The 22,827-nt window shown below is 41.0% G+C and overlaps 1 protein-coding gene across 1 annotated transcript in view; it reads right to left on the bottom strand.

Moving 5' to 3' along the window:
• Nucleotides 1–4,249: 4,249 nt before the first annotated feature.
• The window catches only part of oca2 (oculocutaneous albinism II), a 63,641-nt gene continuing 45,063 nt past the window's right edge, over nt 4,250–22,827 (bottom strand). Inside the window, exons 19-24 of the mRNA XM_026159767.1 lie at nt 20,317–20,444; nt 19,660–19,719; nt 18,813–18,917; nt 16,878–16,971; nt 13,679–13,772; nt 4,250–5,082 (exon numbers count right to left, since the gene is read on the bottom strand). Coding sequence (XP_026015552.1) covers nt 4,995–5,082; nt 13,679–13,772; nt 16,878–16,971; nt 18,813–18,917; nt 19,660–19,719; nt 20,317–20,444 — 569 coding nt within the window. The 3' untranslated portion in view covers nt 4,250–4,994. The remainder of the gene's footprint in view (nt 5,083–13,678; nt 13,773–16,877; nt 16,972–18,812; nt 18,918–19,659; nt 19,720–20,316; nt 20,445–22,827) is intronic.

The following is a 22,827-nucleotide window of genomic DNA, read 5'->3' as shown; positions in this document are numbered from 1 at the left end:
TAGAAGACTCATTTTATTGTTCTATAAGCATTAATATGTAATCATAATAGAGCATCTACTTTAGACATTAAATATTTAAACATTTTAAACATAATTTAATGAATTACTGGAATTAAAAAGAGTGAATGTTGTCTCCAGGAAGTTTAACTGGTTTAGAGTGGCAAGGTAGAGTGGGTTGTGTTCAAGTTAAAGAACACGGGTGCAGATTTCCAGTTAAGGTTGATTTATTCAGCTGTGGTTATCAGCAGCTTTATCACAGCCACACATGGTATATGGGTGGCACGTTTAAGGAGTGTCAGTGTTGACATGGTGATTTCAAAAATGTAGGACATATCAAACTTCTACAAAGAAAAGTCTATAAATGGATGAAACATACCACTATACACAAGTGATTGTGTGTTTTAATGATAGAGTTGTACCATTGATAAGACTGTTAACCCACACAGTTTACCTTTCAGGCAGCTTTTTTCCCACCTTCAGATATGTCAGACTTTTTTCATGTACCAGCTCTTTTCCAGTTTTATTGGCCAAAATATTTAAAGTGCACACTTTTAAAACCGCTGCTCTTTTTACTGTACTACTTTGCTTCTTTGTCTGCAGCTGCTGCACTGCTCTCAGTGTGTATTAATGTATAATCTGTTTAGATTGGTTCCCCCATGGTAGCTGTAGTTTATAGCTGTGTCCCAAAACGTAGGCTGCATCCTTCGGAGGCCGCATTTGAAGGCAATCACAGCCAGGCCACGAAGGCTGTCCCAATTCGTCGACTCTTTCAAATGTGGCCGACAAATGCGTCCTTCATTTCCCCGAATTTGAAGGATGGGTCGGGTGTGTCCTTCATGGCCCACCATATCCCAGAATTCATAGCATGGCCCAGCCAATTCCAGTTTCCAACAATGGTGGCCGCTACTAAGTTTTAATATTACTCTTATTAATCTTTCTGGGTCACAAAATAAACTTTTAACATATATTTTAACGTAAAAATGTAATTGTTTGGCTTTTTTCAGTGTTTTATTTGCTCCGGAGTAAATTGGTTTGGCTGAGATCAAAGTTATTAGATTATTAGATTAGATTAAATAAAACTTTATTAATCCATCGGGTGGGTTCCTCCGGGATTTTCACACAGCTGAATAAACGTCAAACAGAAAACTGATTAAACAGAAGTGTGAGACAGTCGAGTATTTACGCCAGTGTCCTGTTATATTTTAGATAACAAGGAGCAGACGGCCGAGTTTATTTAACTCCACCGAGACAGCAGTGACGCAAATCTGAAAGCTAGACTGTCACATTTCACAGTCTCGCACTTCCAGTTTTCTTGGTCTTCGAAGGACCCGGGCCACGTAGACCGTGAAGGCCGGGTCCTCCGAAGGATGCGGACTACGTCCTTTTCTTGCATTCATCAATGCTGGGTTAGTGAAAGATGGCAGCAGCTTCCACTCTTCTCTTAACTCCTCCATTAGCTTGTTAGCTTAGCATAGTTCATCTCATGTTTCGCATTTGTCAGCAAAGCATTTCTCAGTGTCACTCTGACAGAGTATGTCTGCTTTAAACCTGAGTAATGCATAGCTAAAAAAAAAAAAAAAGTATTTCACAATGGGTTGGAAAGACAGACAATCCCAAGAAAAAGAAGGTATGAAAAGGTGAACAGGGCTGATATTTTCATGAGCATCACAAACTGCTACAGTTTTGTTATCAGAATGTTATCTGTTCAGTCCATTAACATATGGGAAGCCCAGGAGAACCAGATGAATATTTTATTTTATCTGGTACACGCAGGCAGGCTGCCTGACTCAGCCTGCTCAGCTGGAGAAAGGCCCAAAAGTGCAGAACTCTGTGGAAACCTCCTGAAACATGGCAGACATTTCTCAGCGTATGCATCAGTGAGCAGCTCTGATAGGAAGTCATCCTGATCTTTGAATGTCATCTCCAGGTCTCCTTAACGCAGCCATGCTCTGTCTAATCAAAGGAGCTTTTACATCTGAATGTTGTTCAGGCAAAACAGGAAGGATCATGGTTGTGCGTCACTTCTGAGCGTTTAAAGGTGAGCACATCACATCCAGGGAGGAAAACTAAGAGAGCAAAGGCCATGAATTCTCACAGTAGTTGTCTGATAACAATAGTTTAAAAATTGTCCGTTTATTGTAATACTCTCTTTGGATTTCTGGAAAATATTATTGGGGTCAGTGACCACAATAAATATGCTTCAACTGTCATTGAGAATGACCAAACTGAACACCAGATAAGTGGCTCACAGAAGAGCTGGATTAGCTCCAGCTCTAACAAAATGTCAGCAGTTATGCAAAACAGCAAAGCAAACAACAGAAAAAGTGTCTCCGTGTCAGCCAGGATGCAAGCCTCTGCAGCTGTGTCAGCCTAATTGGACAAATGTTGTCAGAGACCTCAGTCATTAAAAGAAAAATTAAATGTTTGTCGGTGCTGAAGAAAAATCTTTGTTTTGTGTATGACCTATGAAGCTTAATTCTGTAATAAAACAGTCAAAAAGTCCAAACTGGACTAAGAAACAGAGATTATAAACACCCAGAGGGCTTATTGCAAAATGAGAAATGGATAAGTAAAAAGCACATGTGAAATTAAACTAGTAACACTGATGAGATCAGAAGGGAAAAAAGCAGGAAGTAAAACAAAAACAAGATGCGTGAGGAAACTAACTTTCAGAGTAAAACAGGACGTAACCTTGTAACAGCGTTTGCCAGAAGTGTGAGATGAAGACCTAATGCCAACATGAAGACAGAGATGGGGGAACACAGAAGACGTGAGAGGAAAGCACTAAAAACTCAGTAGATATGACAGGGTGCAAAATTCAACCAAAAACAAGAGCTTGCTGGCTCAGAGATCCCCCTTTGGGATTTTGGATGTTTTGCAGTATCGATCACCTGAGGGAAGGTGTGAGTGCAGGTTGAAGCGCCTGGGAAGGGATACCAAGAGTCACCTCCACAAGGGACAAATTAGATGAATGAGGGATCACTTTTACAAATTTTTTTTCATCATCTGGCAACCACAACTCTCTGTTTAAAGGAAAAAAAATCAGGGTGATCCACTGAGTAAATAGTGAAGTATTTCAGATCCTGGTAGATCTGCTGGCAGACGGGCTGTCATTGTCATCCCATGCTAAAAACACCCTTGACAGCGTGTGACTGTGTGTGTCAGAGAAAGAGAGGTTTTAAAGTTTAGTGGAGATGAAAAAAGCAGGTTGAGCCTCCAGCTATAGATGACTCTAAATCCTGAAACACATTAAATACATTAATGTATAATGATAGAGCTCTCTGAGGTCTTTAATTAACTACCCGTGATCCTGAGCACAGTTCGACAGGGGCAACAAAGTGGATGCTACATATTTCCAGTGACTCTAACCAGCTGAGGTGTCCCCCACTTCACGTTCCCCTGGGAGTAAAAAGTGTTAATATGGAACAGCAGTCCTACAGGAACTGCATGCTGTACATCGATCTGTGCTGCTGGAGTTTTGCTGGCCTGGAGCCTGACTCATTAAAGGAAAAACAAGAGTCAGTTTTACTCTCTCACTGCTGGTAAACGGTGAAAGTAGAGCTGTGAATGTAGCTCGAGAGAGTCAGTCTAACTGAAGAGCCAGAAAGCATTTCCCACACAGAAACAAGAAACGCAGTTTGTTTTCTACTGTACCAAAACCCTTCCTCTTCTTCATTCAGCTGCTTCTTTTCAGGTGTCGCCACATCTGCACATCTGAGCATCTGCTTCTATCTCACCCTATCCCTAGCATCCTCCTCTGTCACACCAATCATCTGCATGTTCTCTTAACTACATCCACGAATCTTCACCCTCTCCTCTTTGTGTTCAGCAAACAGTAGCAGTTTGCGGTGGCACCCTGATCAACTAACGATTGATTAGGGAATCACATTCTTCATGAGCTGCACGTTTGACTTGGCAAAGATTCTGTCCCAGATCCCATTTATCTGGGCTTGGGACCGACACTAGGAGTACACTGGCTTGTGCAGGTTTTGGGCTTATCCAAGGAACTTCAGGGTTTACTCTGCTAAGTAGGTGGTTCACTTACCAGACTATATCGCCATAGTACCTTTTGGAGCTGGTTAGGTTCCAGATTAGGGATCAACAGTCAATCCTCTGGAAAATAGCATCACCATTCCTAGAAGGTCTTTTGACCTCTGGCTGCAGAATAGACGAGTCTAAAGTTTTTCAATAGTGTCTAAAGTCTGTGTTTCCCTGATGAGCATCTGTAATAAATATAAATTCTTACACGCAAATTTATTCCTCGATTTATTTTTTCGTTCTCCTTTTGGCTGTTCAGGATGTTGGGCTGTACAACGCATACAGAAAAACAGATAAAGTAAGAAGATGCTGTTCAGTGCATTGAGAGCATTTACATGATGAATATGATTGCTGAAATAAATCAGTGAGTTTACATGTACACAATCCACTAGGTGGTATACAATGCTTCGACCACAGTCTACAACTGCTTTCTTGTCTCATCGGTTCTTTGCAGTTAAATTGATGCTGCCTTTGACACAAACCATTAGAAAATCCCTTTCACTGGATCTTGTTGTAAATATAAACAGAAGTTTGGTAAACCACTGGTGTAATGTTCGTGATTGGTTTTCTAAACAGGCCACTTTTTTCTTTTTTTGTTTCTTTTTTGTCTGTTTCCAAAAGAACGGACAGTCTGACATCAGCGAGCACACCTTCAAATGCTTACACTAGTTATTTTACCCTGTGAAGCCATAGCACCATGTACACCATAATGGACTGGTGACATTTTTGTTTCAGAAATTTCTTGCATTTTGGTCAAAGCTCAGATAAATCTGGTCCCTGATGGTCTACACTTTACTCAAAGACACCACTTTTCCGTGCTTTGAAAAATATGGCTGCAATGCTTCATATAATGCCGGTAAACTGAGCAGTCAGGTTACACATCACGTTACAGTGAACTCAGACTCTTGGAGGAGTGGTCACACAGTTTCTTTGGATTTCTGTGCAGCAGGTACAGTTCACATGTTCCATCCCAGTCCGATGTGCGTGGCCAGCAGGTAGCACATGCCGATCATGCATGTCATTATCATCATGGGGAATCCCAGCCTGTACAAAACAAGAGAAGAGCAAGTTAGTTGCAATGATCAGCACTTCAGTCAGGATTATTGGAATAAAAAGATTTACGGGCTGCAGTAACCTGCATGTGGGGGCCTGTCTCTGATCAGGGTATATACAGAAAGTCAGAAACAGCAATAAAGGAGGAGCAGGGGGACAGGTGGGTTGTCAAGTGGCTTGCAGATGTGCCCTAGATTAGCCATTTGAATTAACAGGATAGTATGAATTGTCCTGGACTAGATCTATGCTTCACTTGTTTTCTTTTGTTGAGATAAATATAGTTAGCCACTCAGAAAAGTCACAGAGCTCAACCTCCACCAATATGACCATTTTAAGGAAAATTATTTGGAGTCTCACCAAATGCTCCCTCTGTCCACCAACTCTTGTGTAATTTGTCTCTTGCCTTGGAGAAGGAGCTGGTTGGCAGTGTTTTTGTAGTTGTTGTCATCATCTTAAAATGTATTCATTGTTCCCATCAGTGTGTGTCTTCTATTATTTTGCTATTGTTGCATGATTCAATGGAAGCTGTTAGTTTAGCAGGAACGTAAGCTCCAGTGCACACAGAAAAAGAAGTCAAGAAATGTTGTTTACTACTTTTATTATTTTCTACTATATACCTTTCACTCTTACTGAAGCAAACAGCAATTTGCTTCAATAAGTGTAAAGCATCGTGTAATGTCACATGAAGTCATAGCTTCCATTTATATTTATCCTGGTTTATTCTCTCAAATTTCTCCTTTAAAAAAATATATTACCAAAAATGGCATTAAAAAAATCCTGGCACTAAAGCTAGGTTTGAAAAAGTAATAAAAGACCTTTATCTTACAGGGATTTTTCTTCTCTTTATTATCACCTCTCTTTGTGAGAGACATATTTTGACCTTTGGCAGCCACAGACAGTCCAACTCCTCATATAAAGAAAACCAAATTATTGCAAAATCCAGTCTTATTGATGTGTGACACTTTGCTGAGCTCCACAACTTACTCTGTCTTCACTCAGCCTGCAGCACAGGGAGGTCAGAGCTGCACAGCCGCTCAGAGCCGTTAAAAATTCAGCGTCTTGATCAAGGACACATCAGCCTGCAGGTGAAGGCTTGTCTTCCTGCACGCTAAAGCTAGCAGATGCTCCGAGACATGCACATTGCGTACAACGGAACAATCTAAAAAGTCCTCGGCTGCATGCACACATCTCATTAGTCTAAAGTTGTTTATTGAAACAGAAATGGCTTCACATGGTGACATTTTTAAAGGCCAGCTTTCTTCTGAATGTAATGACTGAAATGTAGTCTCCTGGATGAAGCATTGGTGGTGACTGCTGCCATGTATGTTTCTGCTTCTCACCCCTGAATTAGTCTCCTTAATTAAAATGTGTCCTTAGATGACTCCTGAACTGCAGATGGCTCGTGTTTGGATGTCTACCATGTCCTATATGAACACATGGCAGCTCCGAGGGCCAGAGATCTGTTCATCCTCACTCTGTGCCACGGATCACTTTGGAGGACAAAAACTGCATGTATATTCAGCGTGCCAGCCATCAGTCTTCATCAAAGCAGAAAAGGACTAATTAAGACTAAAAAATAAGAGAACATATCATTAAAATATCATTGAGAGCAGATGTTGCTCTCACTCTGACAGCCTGAAGAGAAAAAGTTTGGGCCAAATCAGCCTGGAAAAAAAACATAAACATACAGCTGCTATATTATCTGTGTTAATCTTTATATTAGGATTAAAGACAAAATGATGACAGTTCATTCAAATGCAATTATTATGACGATAAACATTATATTTGGCTTACGTGTGGTTTTATGTGTATAAAGCACACAGATGCTTATATGAAATGGCAAGGTTAACCGTGCAAGTCTGATTGTCAGTGAGACAAAAGGTTACCTGTCTCTTTGCTGTGTGTATTTTCAGTTAACCTGGACATGACCTCTTCTTAGAGGATCTCAAGGAACTGAGATGACCATTTGGGTTCAGAATGAGTATCTGATGATCACTGCAGCTGCCCACAACTTTGTTTTCTTTTTCATTTTCTTATGTTTAGCTGCCTTTACGGGTCACTACGGTAGTCATATATGGTTGTCTGCTGAAGGCCAAGGCTTTTAAAGTTCTCATCAGAGAATTATCTTCCTCTGATGATGCAACTCAGAGAGGTGACACTGACCTTCAGCAGCTCATCAACCAGTTTGCCCATGCCTGCAGTGAGTCTGGGCTGGCTATCAGCATCAAGAAAACCAACAAAATGACTGATTATTTTAGCTGTTTGGGTTCTGTCGTCGCCAGCAGCAGCCTATAGTATCATTTACTAGGCAAAAAGACAAACAAGAGAGTGTGGGAGATCAAAAGAATCACCTAGAACCATTTCACCTTCACTGCCTACAGCAAATAGTCGCTAACATAACTGTGCTTAAACAAGCCAGCTCTCAGAGCATGCTTCTCCACCTCCTGTCAGTGTCGATCGAAGCCTATCTCGATCGACACGAACATCAGGTGACCAGATGTCCCCCAGCATCTCAGCAGGTCCTGTTTGCAGATGGGACCTGAACATCAGGGGAACGACACTAATCATCACAGTTTGGCGTCACAGTGCTGAAGGATTGAAGAAGGGCAAAACAAAAAAAGTTGCAACCAATAGCTAAAGGACAGGAGCCACAATAGCAACCAGAGACAACAAGCTCGAGCCCTTGATCCACACTTCAGCTATGTTTGCAGCACTTGCAAGGATCACATTACTGAACCACTGTTGATTCATGTTATATGATACTGCCAAAAAAACCTACATTACTTCTATGATAGCATGTAGGTATTTCCACCACACATCTAGTGTGTGTGTGTGTGTGTGTGTGTGTGTGTGTGTGTGTGTGTGTGTGTGTGTGTGTGTGTGCGCGTGTGAGTGTGTGTGTGTGTGCGCGTGTGAGTCAATGCAATATAAATATTTGCCAGTTCATCTACTGATTGAAATGAGACAGCTACCATCTATTTCCTGTTCTGTTCAAAAGCGTCTGGATGCATTTCTCTCTACCGAGATGGGTTTTGTTTTTATCCTAAAAGGGTACATTTTGTCAATTTAAGCTTTTTTTTTGTTTCTTTGTTTTATATGTCCTCTTATAAATACAATATGGGGTTATGAGATTTGTAAATCATTGTGTTCTGTTTTTACCTGTTTTATACAGTGTCTCTACTTCCTAGGATCTGGGTTTATATGTGTAAGTGCCTGTGTGAAAACTGCAGTCAGTGTACCATGTCTGCTGCTCAAACTAAATTATGAGGTTTCCAGTGAATATGCTTGCAGAAATGGCAAATAAGTACTTGGACTGAAGAATATTAAGACTTTATAGGCACTTCAGCACTTTCATGATTTTAAGACATTCTGCATTTTAAGTGTAACAAAAAAAACAGTTTCAAAGTTTCTCAACTGAGTCATAATGGTCATTGTCATTTTTGAGTGATTATCATTATTTACGCATCAGTAGCAAAAGTGGGGGAACTGTGAAGAAAAGATGAAAATAATATAAGATTTACTAAAAAGATTTTAGATAATATATATTACGTTTAGAATTTATAATTTTCTTTTTTCTGATAATAAGTAAATAAGTAAAAGATCTACAGAAGAAAGCATCTTCTGTAGTACTGGTATCACATCTCTAAACTTTCAGTATGGTGAATGTCTTTTCTCTAGAAGGTGTAAGCATTTTGCAGTAGTAACATTCTTAGTTTCCTAACCAAACGTTCTTCATTTTCATGCACCTGAAAGGAACGGTCTTTTTCTTTTCTTGTCTACCATCGCCAGACACTGCTAGTTACTGTGGTGACCTAATCAGATGAAAAGCACCACCTTCAAGACACTGAAAACTCTGACTTCAGGCTCAACATATTTCAATAACCTATTAGTCTGTTTTCCTGTTGGCCCCCCAGCTCACCAGTGGTCCCTTCCAAGATTTAGATCACCATGTGGCGCTCTCAATCTTGGGGTTGAACTGCAGCTGCAGCTGCCAGAGTAGAGCCAGAGCCAAAGAAAATAGTTCCTTTTCAGTGCTCCATAGAATGCCTTTCACCTTATTTTCCATATATTAATAAAGAGTTTCCTAAGTCCAGTCCTTTCTCATCAATTTAGGTTTTTGCACATGACAGTTTGCAATCAAGCCGTGGTAGATCTGCTGCATGAAATTCTGTCCTGATTAAACAAAGACAAAAGCAGCCGATGATCTGTGTTGAATTTGTTGATTAAAATGGAAGCTCTCACAGGTTTTATTAGCAAGCCAAACACACAAAACGTTTAGTGTAGCTGTCAATATGCACCCCGACAGCTACTGGAAATAATATTGTGCAAAAAGATGCAAAGTGGTTAATGCTACCTATTTTGTGCAGAGGTCAGCATCCTCATATGTTGATGAACCACAGAGAAGGCATGGAATAGAACAGGTCTGTCAGTGCTCTGAAGCACCTCCAGACTGGACAGTAACGCAGCATTCAGCTGCACAGATGTAGGGCCATTTCAGCTTTGGTGTTTATATTGATTTGTAATGTGAGAATTCAGTTCTTTGACTACACTGCTCGGTTTCTGTTAATACCACATGCTTTTCATTTAAACTACACTATAATCACATATTGCTTGTGGGAAAAATGAGCCTGTCTGGCTGTTATCGCTGTCAGACAGCCTGAGGTCACCTCTGCATGAGTGAATCCCTTTCTACAGAGCAATACCTATTTCCCGATCACAGGCACATCATGAGGGGACACGGGGCACATGAAAAAGACACCACAATATACCACAGAGAGGAGCAGGGTTCACCTTGTCTAAAAATCCCCATCAAACCTTGTGATCTCACACAATGACTTAATTGCATATGATGGGAGCTCTTTGAAAGTCCTGATGCAATCTCAAAGACTCTTTAGATAAACCAATGGGCCGCGCTTCTCTGACTGTGGAGGCTGTAGGACAGAGAGAGCAGCGCTGCTCCCCTGTGATAATGGTTGACCTGTTCTATTCAATGAGCACAAAAAGCACACTGGTGCAGTGTTTAAGCTGTGAAGCGGTACACAAAAAAACCTCCAAAAATATGTATGAGCGTGATTGCAGTGTTTATTAGAAATAAAGCTAAAACACCTGCCTCTGTAGTGCAGAGGCAGCTTTTCTGTATCGATTTCCTGCAGGTGACTGTACATGAGCAACATGTGGTCCAAAAGAACAAGACACTCTGAAGTACCTTACATTGTCTAATGTCATTTGTTTTTGTGTCTCAAAACTGTAGCAATTTGCTACATTGATAGGCATTTACAAGTACATTTTGCAGTGGGTCTATTCTAGAGTGCTTGTAATGCCACGGGTGCATTACAAGCACCCGTGGCAGTTTCTATTCAACCGACCAACATACAGAGCTGTTACTTTAGTGATGCACTTTAGGTTAATGGTTTGTGGCGAGGTGGATGATAAGGGCCTTGAGGCACGAAGGAAGCAACAGGGACCATGCTAACTGCTGAGCTATTCGAGGCTACTCATTTTCCTTTGTGATGGCTTATCAAAAAGGCATTTGTGCCCCCGTGGGCTCATCTGGCCCCTGAATTCATCCTCCTGATACAGCACTAGTCAATCCCAGCTGCCCAGACTTCGCTCCCCCTTGCCTGTCTCTCTGAACAGCAGTGACCCTTGCCACAGACATCCAATTACAGACAGTGCTTCAGCCAAGAGCAATGCTCCTGTCCAATAACTGTAAACACAGCTAGAGCGGGAGAGAAGTAGAGCTGACGGGTTGCAACTGTTCCCCTCCATTTCAATGAAATCCTTTGCAGACAGACGTCCCAGAGTCTTTTTAGTGCACTAAGAAATTTGTCAACGAGCTTTAACCAACTCTGACACATTTTCCACCAATTACTTCACTGGCTTTAGCGGCGTGTCAGAGCCAACTGAGCAGGTAACGAAGGCTGAAAAAGTAATGGTGGAATTTTCTTAATGCCAAAGGTCACCTGAAGTTGTTCTTTTTCTTCTCAGCCACAGTCTCATTAGCTGTAAATAGGAATATCAATGAAGCAACCTGCTACAGATCAGATTACAATATTAAAACGTAGTAGTAACATAGTAACATATCCTGTAGCTTAGGTATGTGGGAAGTACAATACTTCTGCAAGTCTTTAGAATAAATTACAACTCACTGAAAACAACAAATTGAGCATAGCGTTAGTTGAGTTAGGCCACAAAGTCACAATCCTGGCTGATCAGCTGAGCTGATTAGGGTGTGCCTTTCAGAGTGATGCTGTGCACAGTGTAGACTTAAGGACCCAAAATGCTGAACGCAGGAGGATTCCAACAGAAAGCTGATAGTAAAATCCACAAGGTAACAAAAAGTCCAAATACAAGAGAAAATAGACAGTGTAGACAGCAAGGCAAATACGAGGAGCCAGAGAATTTAAACAAAAGGTGAACAGGACAGCACAGAAGAAAACACACACACACACACACACACACACACACACACACACACACACACACACACACACACACACACACACACAGGAACATAACAGTACAAAGAGGAAGCCTATTTATGGCCCTTGGTCTATTGATTGGAATGAGGGAAAATGGGCGAAAGAATTACAACGAGGTGAAGACACACAGGATAATCACTCAAGGGGAAGCAAAACCACACAGGGAATTGAAGAAAACTTTCACAGTAAAACAAGAGACCGGTACATGGAAACTAACTTCTAACAAAATATCAGACCAGGGAACACACTAAAACAGAGGAAGACAATGGGAAATGTAGGAGCCATTCTTGGGTTAATACCTTATGTGGTCACTAGAGGTCACCTTTTTCTGTTTTGATTATGTAATGTAAAGGTATTTAAGGTAGACGCACGTAATCGGCGTCAGGTGTGTCATTGAGAAGGCAAACAGTTTGTGACGTTGCGCTGTTATGCTAAGTCGATACAGAATAAAGACCAAAAAGGACAAGATACATACTGCTGGAGTTATTGGACTGTGAACTTAATTCATGCATACCAGTGACATCGCGTCACCCCCGTTAACGACCACCTCAGTGGCTTCAAGCGTAGGCTTAGCCTCTACAGGAAACATCTGAGAACTAAAAGCTAGAACATTTGGTTGGTCCCTGTGGACCTATCCCTGACTCCTCCGGTCCACATCCTTTGGGCATTTAATGGTGTGAGAATGTGTGTGTGTGAATACTAGAAAGTACTGAGTAGAAGGCATTAATAAGTTCCAATCAATTTAGCATTTTCCTTAAAATCAAGCCAGGATTACACAACTTAAACAACTGCAGCATCTGCAAACCTCTTAGCAACCCATCTCTTCCTCAGCTCCTCCTTTTTATATCACAGAATTTTATCGCTGTTATATGATGAAGCCCAGTCTGTTCTGTCTGGGGGTGCTCGGTCCTGCTCTCCTCGTCTCCAGATTTTCACATGGAAGGACTGGGAATGGGAACATCAATGTTCTTTAGACTACAAACTGAAATGTCACCTTCACGGCGGCGCTTCAGAAAATGTTAGGTGGTAAGTATAGATAGAATATCAGTATAAATGTTGTCTGTGATTGATATGATGAAAGCACTGTCACTCCATCCAGTGAAAACACTTTCAGATCTTTGATGACAATAATCTACAGTAAGCCACAGACACCGCGTTCAGTCATAAGTGTCACAAGTTTAATGTTAAATCAAGTCTCTGTTCAAATCTGTTACACAAATCCCAAAAGAAATCCTCTGACTTTGTCTCTTTTCAACCCTCACGGGCATTACATTTCCACTGTTCCTAAATAAAATAGCGATGCAGTTCCAACCCAATGGCATATCAAGTCTAATCAGACTCATATTCATGCTTTTTTTCAACATAACTGACCCCTTCGGCTTCTCCAACATGCAAACCATAAAGCGTGTCTGACTGCTGTGTCGCCAGGGTGCAAATTATCAGTGAGCAGGTGGCAACCTGATAGGAAGCCTGCTGACCATCCAGCCTGCGATATAACCACATTTTCTGCCATTCATTCGACTTTTTTTCTTGTAACCACCCTAGAGTTCTGAAATCAGGCTCCACGGTTGGACGGTTTCACTCAGTATCAGTTCAATCAGTCACACATATGTTACACTGTTTATGCCTCTTTCATGGTTCAGCGTGACTGGGGGACTTCTATTTCTGTCAACATGAGAGAATATTGCTGCAGGTTGACTTCCTCCACACTCACTGTAGTAAACATTTCTCTACAGGGTCACTGAAGAGGACACAGACTCAAATCACTGCTTGCACTACATAACAAACCCGTGCGTGTCGTGTTGTTTCCTGGAGTCTGCTCACAGAACGCTGCACCTGCTGCACAAAGACAAACTAAACGTGTTCTGTCACATGATACTCAGTGCGACACGTTTTCTCTAAATGTTCTCAGGCTATTCATACACACTGTTGGCAATTTCTAATGAAACATATGATGGACATAAATGTGTAAGTAGCCCCTCAGGCTGAATAGCCTATCGTATTTCAGCACCACAAACCAAGAACAGAGGAACTTTTCAAACTTGCTGTTTATGACCTCTTTGTGCATGGGACTGCTTCGTGCTGTTAATGGCGCCTTTGCTTACTTGAAGAACTCCATGAAGGAAAAGCCATATCCATGTTGCTCAGCGATGCCTGCACACACAACGTTGGCTGATGCTCCTATCAATGTGCCATTTCCTAAACAGAAAAGAGAAAAAAGTCAGAGAAAACTTTTCTTTAATGTCAGGTGTGTTTCCAGAACCACTAAAAACTGTAATCAAACCTATACTGAAAAAGGACAATCTTGACAAGACACAAATGAGCAACTACAGGCCGATCTCCCATTTTTAAGTAAGATCATTGAAAAAGCAGTTTCTCAACAGCTCAATTACTTCTTAAAACAGAATAACTGCTATGATGCCTTCCAGTCAGGTTTTAGACAGAGCCACCGCACTGAAACCGCTCTGACCAAAGTGTTTAATGACATATGTCTGAATACAGACAGTGGAAAAATGTCAGTCTTAGTTTTGCTGGATCTCAGTGCAGCATTTGATACAGTTGACCATAACATATTACTCAAACGACTGGAGAACTGGCCAGGTCTTTCAGGAACTGTACTAAACTGGTTCAAAACATACTTAGAAAACAGGAAATACTTTGTATCAATAGGTAACTTCACATCTGAGCAGACAAGTATCACATGTGGAGTCCCCCAAGGTTCCATCTTGGGACCCCATCTGTTTAACATTTACATGTCCCCACTGGCACAGATTATAAAGAACAACAAAATAAACTATCATAGCTATGCAGATGACACACAAATATATATCAGGCCCTGTACAGGCTCTTGGTAAATGCACTGAGGAAATTAATGACTGGTTGTGCCATAATTTTCTCCAGCTAAACAAAACTGAAGTAATAGTCTTTGGAGCCAAAGAAAAACGATTACAGGTCACCTTCAATCTATACACCTAAAAACCACAAACCAGGCGAGAAATTTGGGTGTAGTGATGGATGCAGACCTAAACTTAGAAAAACACATTAAGACAATAACAAAGTCAGCTTACTATCACCTCAAGAATATTTCAAGGATAAAAGATCTGATGTCTCAACAGGACCTGGAAAGACTAGTCCATGCATTCATCTTTAGTAGGCTTGATTACTGTAACAGCATCTTTACAGGTCTACCTAAAAAAATCAGTCAGACAACTACAGCTCATTGAGAACTCTGCTGCTCGAGTCCTCACTAAGACCAAAAAAGTGGACCACATCAGTCCAGCTCTGAGGTCTTTACACTGGCTGCCTGTCCGTCAGAGGATAGACTTTAAAGTTCTGATGCTGGCCTATAAAGCTCTGAATGGTTTAGGACCAAAATACATCAGTGACCTCCTGACGCAGTATGAACCTTCCAGATCCCTCAGGTCATCTGGATCCGTTTTTTTATCAGTTCCCAGAGTCAGAACCAGACACTGAGAAGCTGCATTCAGCTTTTATGCTCCATATATCTGGAACAAACTCCCAGAAAGCCTCAGATCAGCTGAAACACTCAGTTTATTTAATTCTCAGCTGCATTTGAATAAAACACCAAATCCACACTTTTAAGCTTAAAATTCAAAACTTATATTTTAACTACTGATTTTATCTACTGTTTTTTTGTTTTGTGTTTTTTCTCTGTAATCAATTTTAAATCGTGCTTTTTATTGTTTTTGTTTTTTAATGTCTCTGTAAAGCACTTTGAATCACCTTGTTGTTGAATTGTGCTATATAAATAAACTTGCCTTGCCTTGCCTAAACTGCTTTTTATTACTTCCCAGCAAACAGATAATGCTACAAAGCTGGACGCTCATATTAAACATGGCTAAAGTTGCAAATAAACAGGTCAGTGTCTCTGAAACGCTGCACTGTTTCACATCCTGTTTCAAAAACATTTTGTTTTCTATTCTTGGATCTGATTGGCATTAAATGGAGGGTCTCTCTTTGTACGGTTACAGAAGAAGCTCTGCTCTGATCACAGCACGCCCACCCACCTGCTCAGTCTGACTCAGAAATACTTCCATCAGTTTGCTTAAAAACATTTTTGGAGGTTGACCAGAAAAGAAAACTTGAAATACTATGCATTTCCTGAAGAAGTAGAGCCGTGGGTATTAGTTTTCTTTTTCTCAGAAAAAAAACAAAACAGCTAAAGACCAGAAAGTCAGCTTCTGCAATCAGAGCCCACTATGAAGGTGGATCTTTAGCTGATTAATGTTAGAAGATGATGATTTTTTTTTATCTGTAAAGGGAAATGAAGACGAGTTAGAAAAGCACATTTCAGTGATGTGTAAATAACCAATCTCTGAAATGTTTGTCTTGTATTGACACTTGAAACAAATCTCTACTGTAACTACTGTTTCAGAATGGGAAATTATGTTTCTCAGTTGGTTTCCTCTACTGCTGCAAGAGGAAGACACACTGCACAGAACCATCACAGCCTGTTTGCAGAAGCTCAATAGAAGTAACAGGAACGTGTGCTTTTAAGGAAGAGAGACCATAAAGAGACAGGATGCTTGTTTTAGGAAGAGAGTGGAGCGAGTGGCTGCATCAGCGTTTAGTAGAAGATGAGTAAGGACTCGTGTTCAACTCGTGCAATGCTGCTCTAGAAGAACCCAATAATAAAAATATAGAGCTGAGCAAAACACAAGTTAACGTAAAGTATTTCATCATTATGAGCATGAGTACTTTACAGTCTTATAATACTGTTGATCACTTTTCTGACTTAATCTCATAAAGCATTGCTTTAACAGTCAGCACGCGTACCCATCCTGCAGTTCAATACTGCCCACATCTCAAAAGGTGTCAGTGTGAGGATGGAGCTTGGCAGGGGCAACATCACACTGCCAGTCGATAAAGACCTGTCACAGTGCAGTTGATTAAACTGAAACACTATGACAGCTCTCTCTCTCCATTTGTGTCCTTCCCATCGGAGCAGAGTCACAGTCGGATGAAGGGCTGGCCACTGGGGCGCAGAATGAGCCTGACTGAGGCGATCTCTGAGAGCCCTGAGGCTGCTCCCACAAAGAGCGCAGCCTGACCTCCCCGGGGAGCGACACAGCTGTACAAAGTGTGGCTGTCACCTGGAGCATATGTTGTCTTCTTCTGGCAGCCGTCATCAATAAAGATCCACACCTTTCAAACAGGGATAAACTATAAAGTCCCTGATGTCTGTGAGGGAGTCTGGAAGGCTGTTGTGTATTTTTCCCAAAACTGACATGCAATGCACTATTTTTATAATACAGCATATGAGGCCCAAGAAGCAATACTTACCACCCAGACAGGCTCCCATAGCCAAAGCAAAGATGAGCGGTTTAACTGGCAGGTTCACATCTGCATCCTGACTCAGGTTGATGAGAACAGGAATCTGCAGAGACAGATTTAAAATCATGAAAACAGCTCTTTCTTGAAATTTTACATACTCTGTTTTTAATATGGCGAAATGTTTTTTTTGCTTTTTTTAACTACAAGAAGGATGTGTGTGTGTGTGTGTGTGTGTGTGTGTGTGTGTGTGTGTGTGTGTGTGTGTGTGTGTGTGTGTGTGTACATGTTTAGACACCTTTGTGAGGACAGAAAATTGGGATGTCACTATACTTGTGGGGACCAAGAGTCACCACGAGGCATTTTTGAGGTTCAAAATGTGGTTTTAGTGTCAGGGTTACAATTAGGTTATGTTTAGGCTAAAGGTTAGGCATTCATTCTTGATGTTTAGGGTAAGCGGCTAGGGAAAGCATTATGTCAATTAGATGTCCTCACTAAGATATGAAAGTGTGTGTGTGTGTGTGTGTGTGTGTGTGTGTGTGTGTGTGTGTGTGTGTGTGTGTGTGTGTGTGGTTATGACGCAAGTGCTATACAATAACATGTTTATGGACTCCATGATGAATAAAGCCTGACTGTTCTCCTTTTGGAAAAGTATTATTATTTCTCTGAATTCTTTCTAATACCCAGCAGGGGGCGACTTCTCCAATGTGAAAGTACATGTATATGAGAGTGTACAAAAGTATGAGAAAACAAACCTACGCCTGAGTTGAGTTAAGGCCTCCATATACCTCTAGTATTTCCTGATAGGATCTTATTTGCTGGTCTTATTCATTATTGTTCATATTTTGAAATATGTACCAGTTTTGACAGCTGCTTTATATCAATCTACATGTCTGCCCCTTGTTAGGGAAGCAAACTTTAAATGTATTTTTGCAGGAATGGGTAAAATAGTTTAAAAAAAAATGCATTTGAAATGATTATGAACAAACAGTTGGATGTTTTTAAGGAGAATATTTGTTTGTCCTCTTCCGATGTACCTCTTGTTTCGATGCTCTCACTGCAAGATCGGTAATTTTTTTTTATATACAGACATGAGTGAAGTATCAATAGTTTCCTGTAACTCTGGCACAGAAAGCAAATAAGTGTAAATGCAGAACTGTTGCTTTGAAAATGCTTCTAAATTGATTCATTCATACATAAATTTCCTAATCTCAATCACTGCGGACTGAAGGGGGAAAACAAATCTTTCCTCAGCCTCACTCTATTGTGCCAATCAGGACATCTTTCTTCTTATCAGCGGTGCACTGAATTGAAAAGTGACGCGCTTTGAAGTGCTCTTCTTTTCAGGTAGAGCAATTCTTGCATGGACCTGAAACTATGGGCGAAAAAAAAAAAACAATCAGAGAAAAGGACATTTTCAAAAAACCCCATGGACACACTGACTAGTCAAAAAATGTGATGGTTTAATTCTCACAGGCAGCATCTCATTCTGTCAGTGGGATAACGTCTTTCTCCTTTCTCAGTGTCATTTTAATTGAGCACAGAGGCACTCCTCTGAAACATTGATCTCTGCTGAATCTATTAATTTGGGGGGAAAAGACAGCTGACAATAGACGTGGTGAGGCAGTAGCTGTTCAGACAGTTTTTACAGAAATAAACCTCCAATTATGAAATGATTAACACATGTTGAGCCTGTTTTTTTCCTCCCACATCTGATTAATACATAATACAGCCCTAATCCCTGGTTGCATCTCTGCCTGTTATGTATTTTTTAATAAGAACCCCCCTCCCCGAATGATACACACCTTTTAACTTCTGTATCAGCATTTAATTGCTGTAGCTACACATTATAAATCGTCTCTCTTCCATGTCACAGAATCTGCATGTGACTTGTTTGTGTAAGAGTGTGATATGCTGCAGCTGTGATATCAGGCTCAGGGCTCTTACCATGGTGGCAGTGAAGGGAATGTTGTCAATGAGAGAAGAAGCCAGAGCCGAGACCCACATCACCAAGATAATGGCTATAGCCAAGCGCTGGTCTTCTGGCACCGCCTGACAGGGGAGATAAGAGTGACAGATAACTGCTACTTTTATTGCCGCTCACACGCACACACCCTCTCTCCGCCTTCGCTGATTTAAATCAAACACAACAATTATGTTCAATCTCTGACACCGAACCCCTCCTCGGGGAGCAGAAGCTGAGAGGATGAAGCTGTTTGAATGTGTGACACAACCACAGGTGGTGGCTTTGAGTGTTATCTGTGCTGTAGGCGCACAGCGAGGCTGGTTCACCGCATGCGGTGTGATTTGAACCCTCTTCATGGCGACAGTAAGGAAAACAGAGTCTCCTCCTTTATTTCAGCTGTCCTGCAGCCCTACGAAGAGAGAAAGGCCATGCAGCTCTCACAGCATGTTGTCCATGGTTCTGGGACACCGAGTGGGTCACAAACCACAAATAGCACACTACCTGTCATGTGTCATTATTAGGCTCGCAGGGGCCCGCAGTCTAAACACAAGCTGACGTAGCTATTACTGGTGCAATTCTCTGCTAAGAGACACCTCGCTTGCATGACGCACAGAGGCAAGAATATGGGTGAAAATTACTTCAGACCCCTTCAGCTGCCTGCAGGAGTCAGATGCAAAGAAAATAATTGAATTCCGAGCCAGGCAGAACAAAAGGATCGATATGCATGGAATGCAATATCGCATCACCTGTGCCCAATTATCAGCGATGCCAGTCGCACAGAGACCTGAGAGATGACTGTAAAGGTTCAGAATCAAAGGGGAAACTTACTTTTATAAGCAGTGCTGTCTGTTCTCCGATATAGTCAATAAGCTGCAGCTGGGCTAAAGCCTGAAAAGGGAAGAGGAGAAGATTAATAAGGGAAAAAAAATCAGAAGAGAATCACTTAAAGGTGAGATTAAACCGAAAGAAGAAAAGCAATTTGGTTTCAATTTAGTGGCTATTAAATAGACAGAGACAGATGTATCCTTGTTATCATTCCTGAGATTGAATATTATTCATGTGCTGGTGAGCACTGCTTCACTGACTCTACACTGTGTTGTAGTTTTGCCCACAAAGAGAGAAACAACAAAGCCCTCACTGTGCTGACAGGACACTTTTCTTTGCATCCTTTCATTGAAGCTCATGGGTGAAAATACAGATAATTACTTTGCACATTGCGAGCTGACTGCCAGCTGCACTGTCAATTGAATCTATGCATTGATTCTGTTTTTCCTTAGTGTCCTGTGAAGCTGCTCGTCAGAGCAGACCCCAGCTAAACCTACATTTATCTTTGATCTGGATGCTTCAAGTGGCTCTAATTAAAAGTTGTTGTTTGGCATCAGTTCTTAGTTTTCAATGTTCAATTTGTGGTCCAAAATTTCCTTGGAAAAAAATAGAAACAAGCTTTCCGTTAAATGCCAGAAGCTTGGCCTGTATGTTAAATACCTCCATCAAAACGAAGAGGCCGGCAAAAAACAGCAGCGTGGCCCACTCCACTCGGTGCAAGATGATCTCAAAATCCTGAATGTCTGCCAGAACCAAAAGCCAGAGCGCACCCAAGATAGCGATCCAACCTGAGAGAGAACAAGAAACACCATCTGACATCTCCCTTTACAGCAGGAAAACATGTTCATATACATAAAAACTCTGAGCACTGACTAGCAGATTTTCACAGATTTATATTAGCAGATTGCTCACACAGTAAAAAACAAAACCTTTATCACATGTTACACATGCAACCACTGTTTTTAGATAGATAGATAGATAGATAGATAGATAGATAGATAGATAGATAGATAGATAGATAGATAGATAGATAGATAGATAGATAGATAGATAGATAGATAGATAGATAGATAGATAGATAGATAGATGCCATTAATGATTAAAAAAAAGAAACTAGCTGGTCTTCGACTTTCTCTCAAATGGATGAATTTTTATGAAGTTTGATGGATTTGTTTTTAAGGTCCCACCACAGGATTTCAGTCAGGCTGAGGTCTGGACTTTAACTAGACCAGCACCTTGATTCGTTTCTTTTTCAGTCATTCTGTAGAATTTTTTGCTGCAGTGCTTGGGATCATTTTCCTGTTTCATGAATCGGTTTAGGCAAGTTTTAGCTGTCAGAAAAATGGCCTCATATTTGATATGAGTTTAGTACACTTTGGTATACAGAGTACTTCTTGGTCAGTGTTTGTAGTGTTTGTGTTTGTCCTGATATCATGTGTTTGGTTTACTTCAAACATGTTGCTGTGCACTATGGACAAAGATCTACACTTGGGCTTCATCTGAAATTGTTCCAGAAGTCGTGTTGTTTGTTTAGATGTAGCTTTGAGAGCCTAAGCCTTGCTGCCATGTTTGTCTTAGAGAGAAGAGGCCTTCTCCTGTCAACTCTTCCAACCAAGCCATACGTGTTCAGTCTTCTTCTAATTGCTCTGTCGTGGACTTTACCATTTTAAATGGCAACCAGGGCCTGTAGACTCTGCAATTAAACTCTTGGGTTTTTTCCAGTTACTCTGAGCACTGGACAATCTGAGCTTTTTGGTGAATTTATTGGGATGTCCAATTTTTTGGAAAACTGGCAGCTGTCCTGGATAGAATGAGCCTTATAACTGTTCACTGATTGGTGGACAGCAACAGTTGCTTGGCATGGTGTTAACACACACCTGAATGACCCAGACCAGCAAACCACCACAACGTCTGCTTTTATGGAGGTGCTCACGCTTACTGATGATCAATCAGCTGCATTTGATTAGCAGCACAAGGCTGCTACTTGCCCTCTTAATTCCTATGGAAAAAGTAAGGATGCACTTGGTTTTTCAGCACGTTGCAGAGTCCTGTGAAAACTACATCCACAGTAAGGAGACACTAGATCAGGGGTCCTCAATCCCAGTCCACGAGGGCCGGTGTCCCTGCAGGTTTTAGATCACACCTAAATCACATGATTAGTTCATTACCAGGCCTCTGGAGAACTTCAAGACATGTTGAGAAGTTAATTTATCCATTTAAATCAGCTGTGATGGATCAAGGACACATCTAAAACCTGCAGGGACACCGGCCCTCGTGAACTGGGATTGGGGACCCCTGCACTAGATGAACAAAACTGTCTGAGAATATTGAGAATATTTGGGTTTTGGCACATGTACTCAGTAGGATCTAATAAACAGATCATCGCAATGAAGTGCTACCCGCTGGAAACAAAGACCAAAGTATTTGGTTCGTCTGTGTGGGACTGATGAAGTGTTCATTATCACAAAAATGTCATTTCATGACATTGCATTCAGGTGGATGGGAGTTGGCACCAGCCTGCTGATATTTACAATCAGTGTTTCTGAATGAGGGAAGGGGGTGCATCCACTTGGAGAAAATTTGATTAAACAGGTGAGCACCAGTAATTGCCTTGGGTGAGGCCTTAGGGGAAATAATTTCACAACTAAAGGGAATTAGTGAAGAAGGAAGTGCCATGGAAGGACACAAAAGAGAAAGCAACAGAGGGTGGTTTATGTTCAGAGAGGCTGATAAGAAGATGGAAAAACAAACAATATTGCAGTTTAACAGCATGTTTACATGTTAATAACCTGCTAAATTTCTGTTTTTATCACCAATTTTAGTTCTCCAAAATGCCTTTACTCTGAAGGCAATAATAAAAATGAAAAAATCATCATAAAGTTAAAAATAGAAAGTGATTCTGAACAGCTGGGCAATGCGAAATGAGGTGCAGAGAGAAACATAAAAAGTTACATATCAATATTCAGTTTTGGGATTCGTAGCTTCTGTTTTGCTCAGACTGCACCCACCTTACATGTATAATCCATACACTGCCTAATTTATTTATTACATTCATATAGCCTTAACCAGAGCCTTTAATTCATACTTCAGTGGGGAAACAAAGAGACCCTGCAGAGGCAGGATGACCAAAGTTCATTAGGCAAATAGCATGAGTCCAAACGGGGTAAACAC

The sequence above is a fragment of the Astatotilapia calliptera genome, chromosome 23, assembly GCF_900246225.1.
Source record: "Astatotilapia calliptera chromosome 23, fAstCal1.2, whole genome shotgun sequence".
NCBI classification, from domain to species: Eukaryota; Metazoa; Chordata; class Actinopteri; order Cichliformes; family Cichlidae; genus Astatotilapia; species Astatotilapia calliptera.
This window is presented reverse-complemented; position numbering and strand designations above follow the sequence as displayed.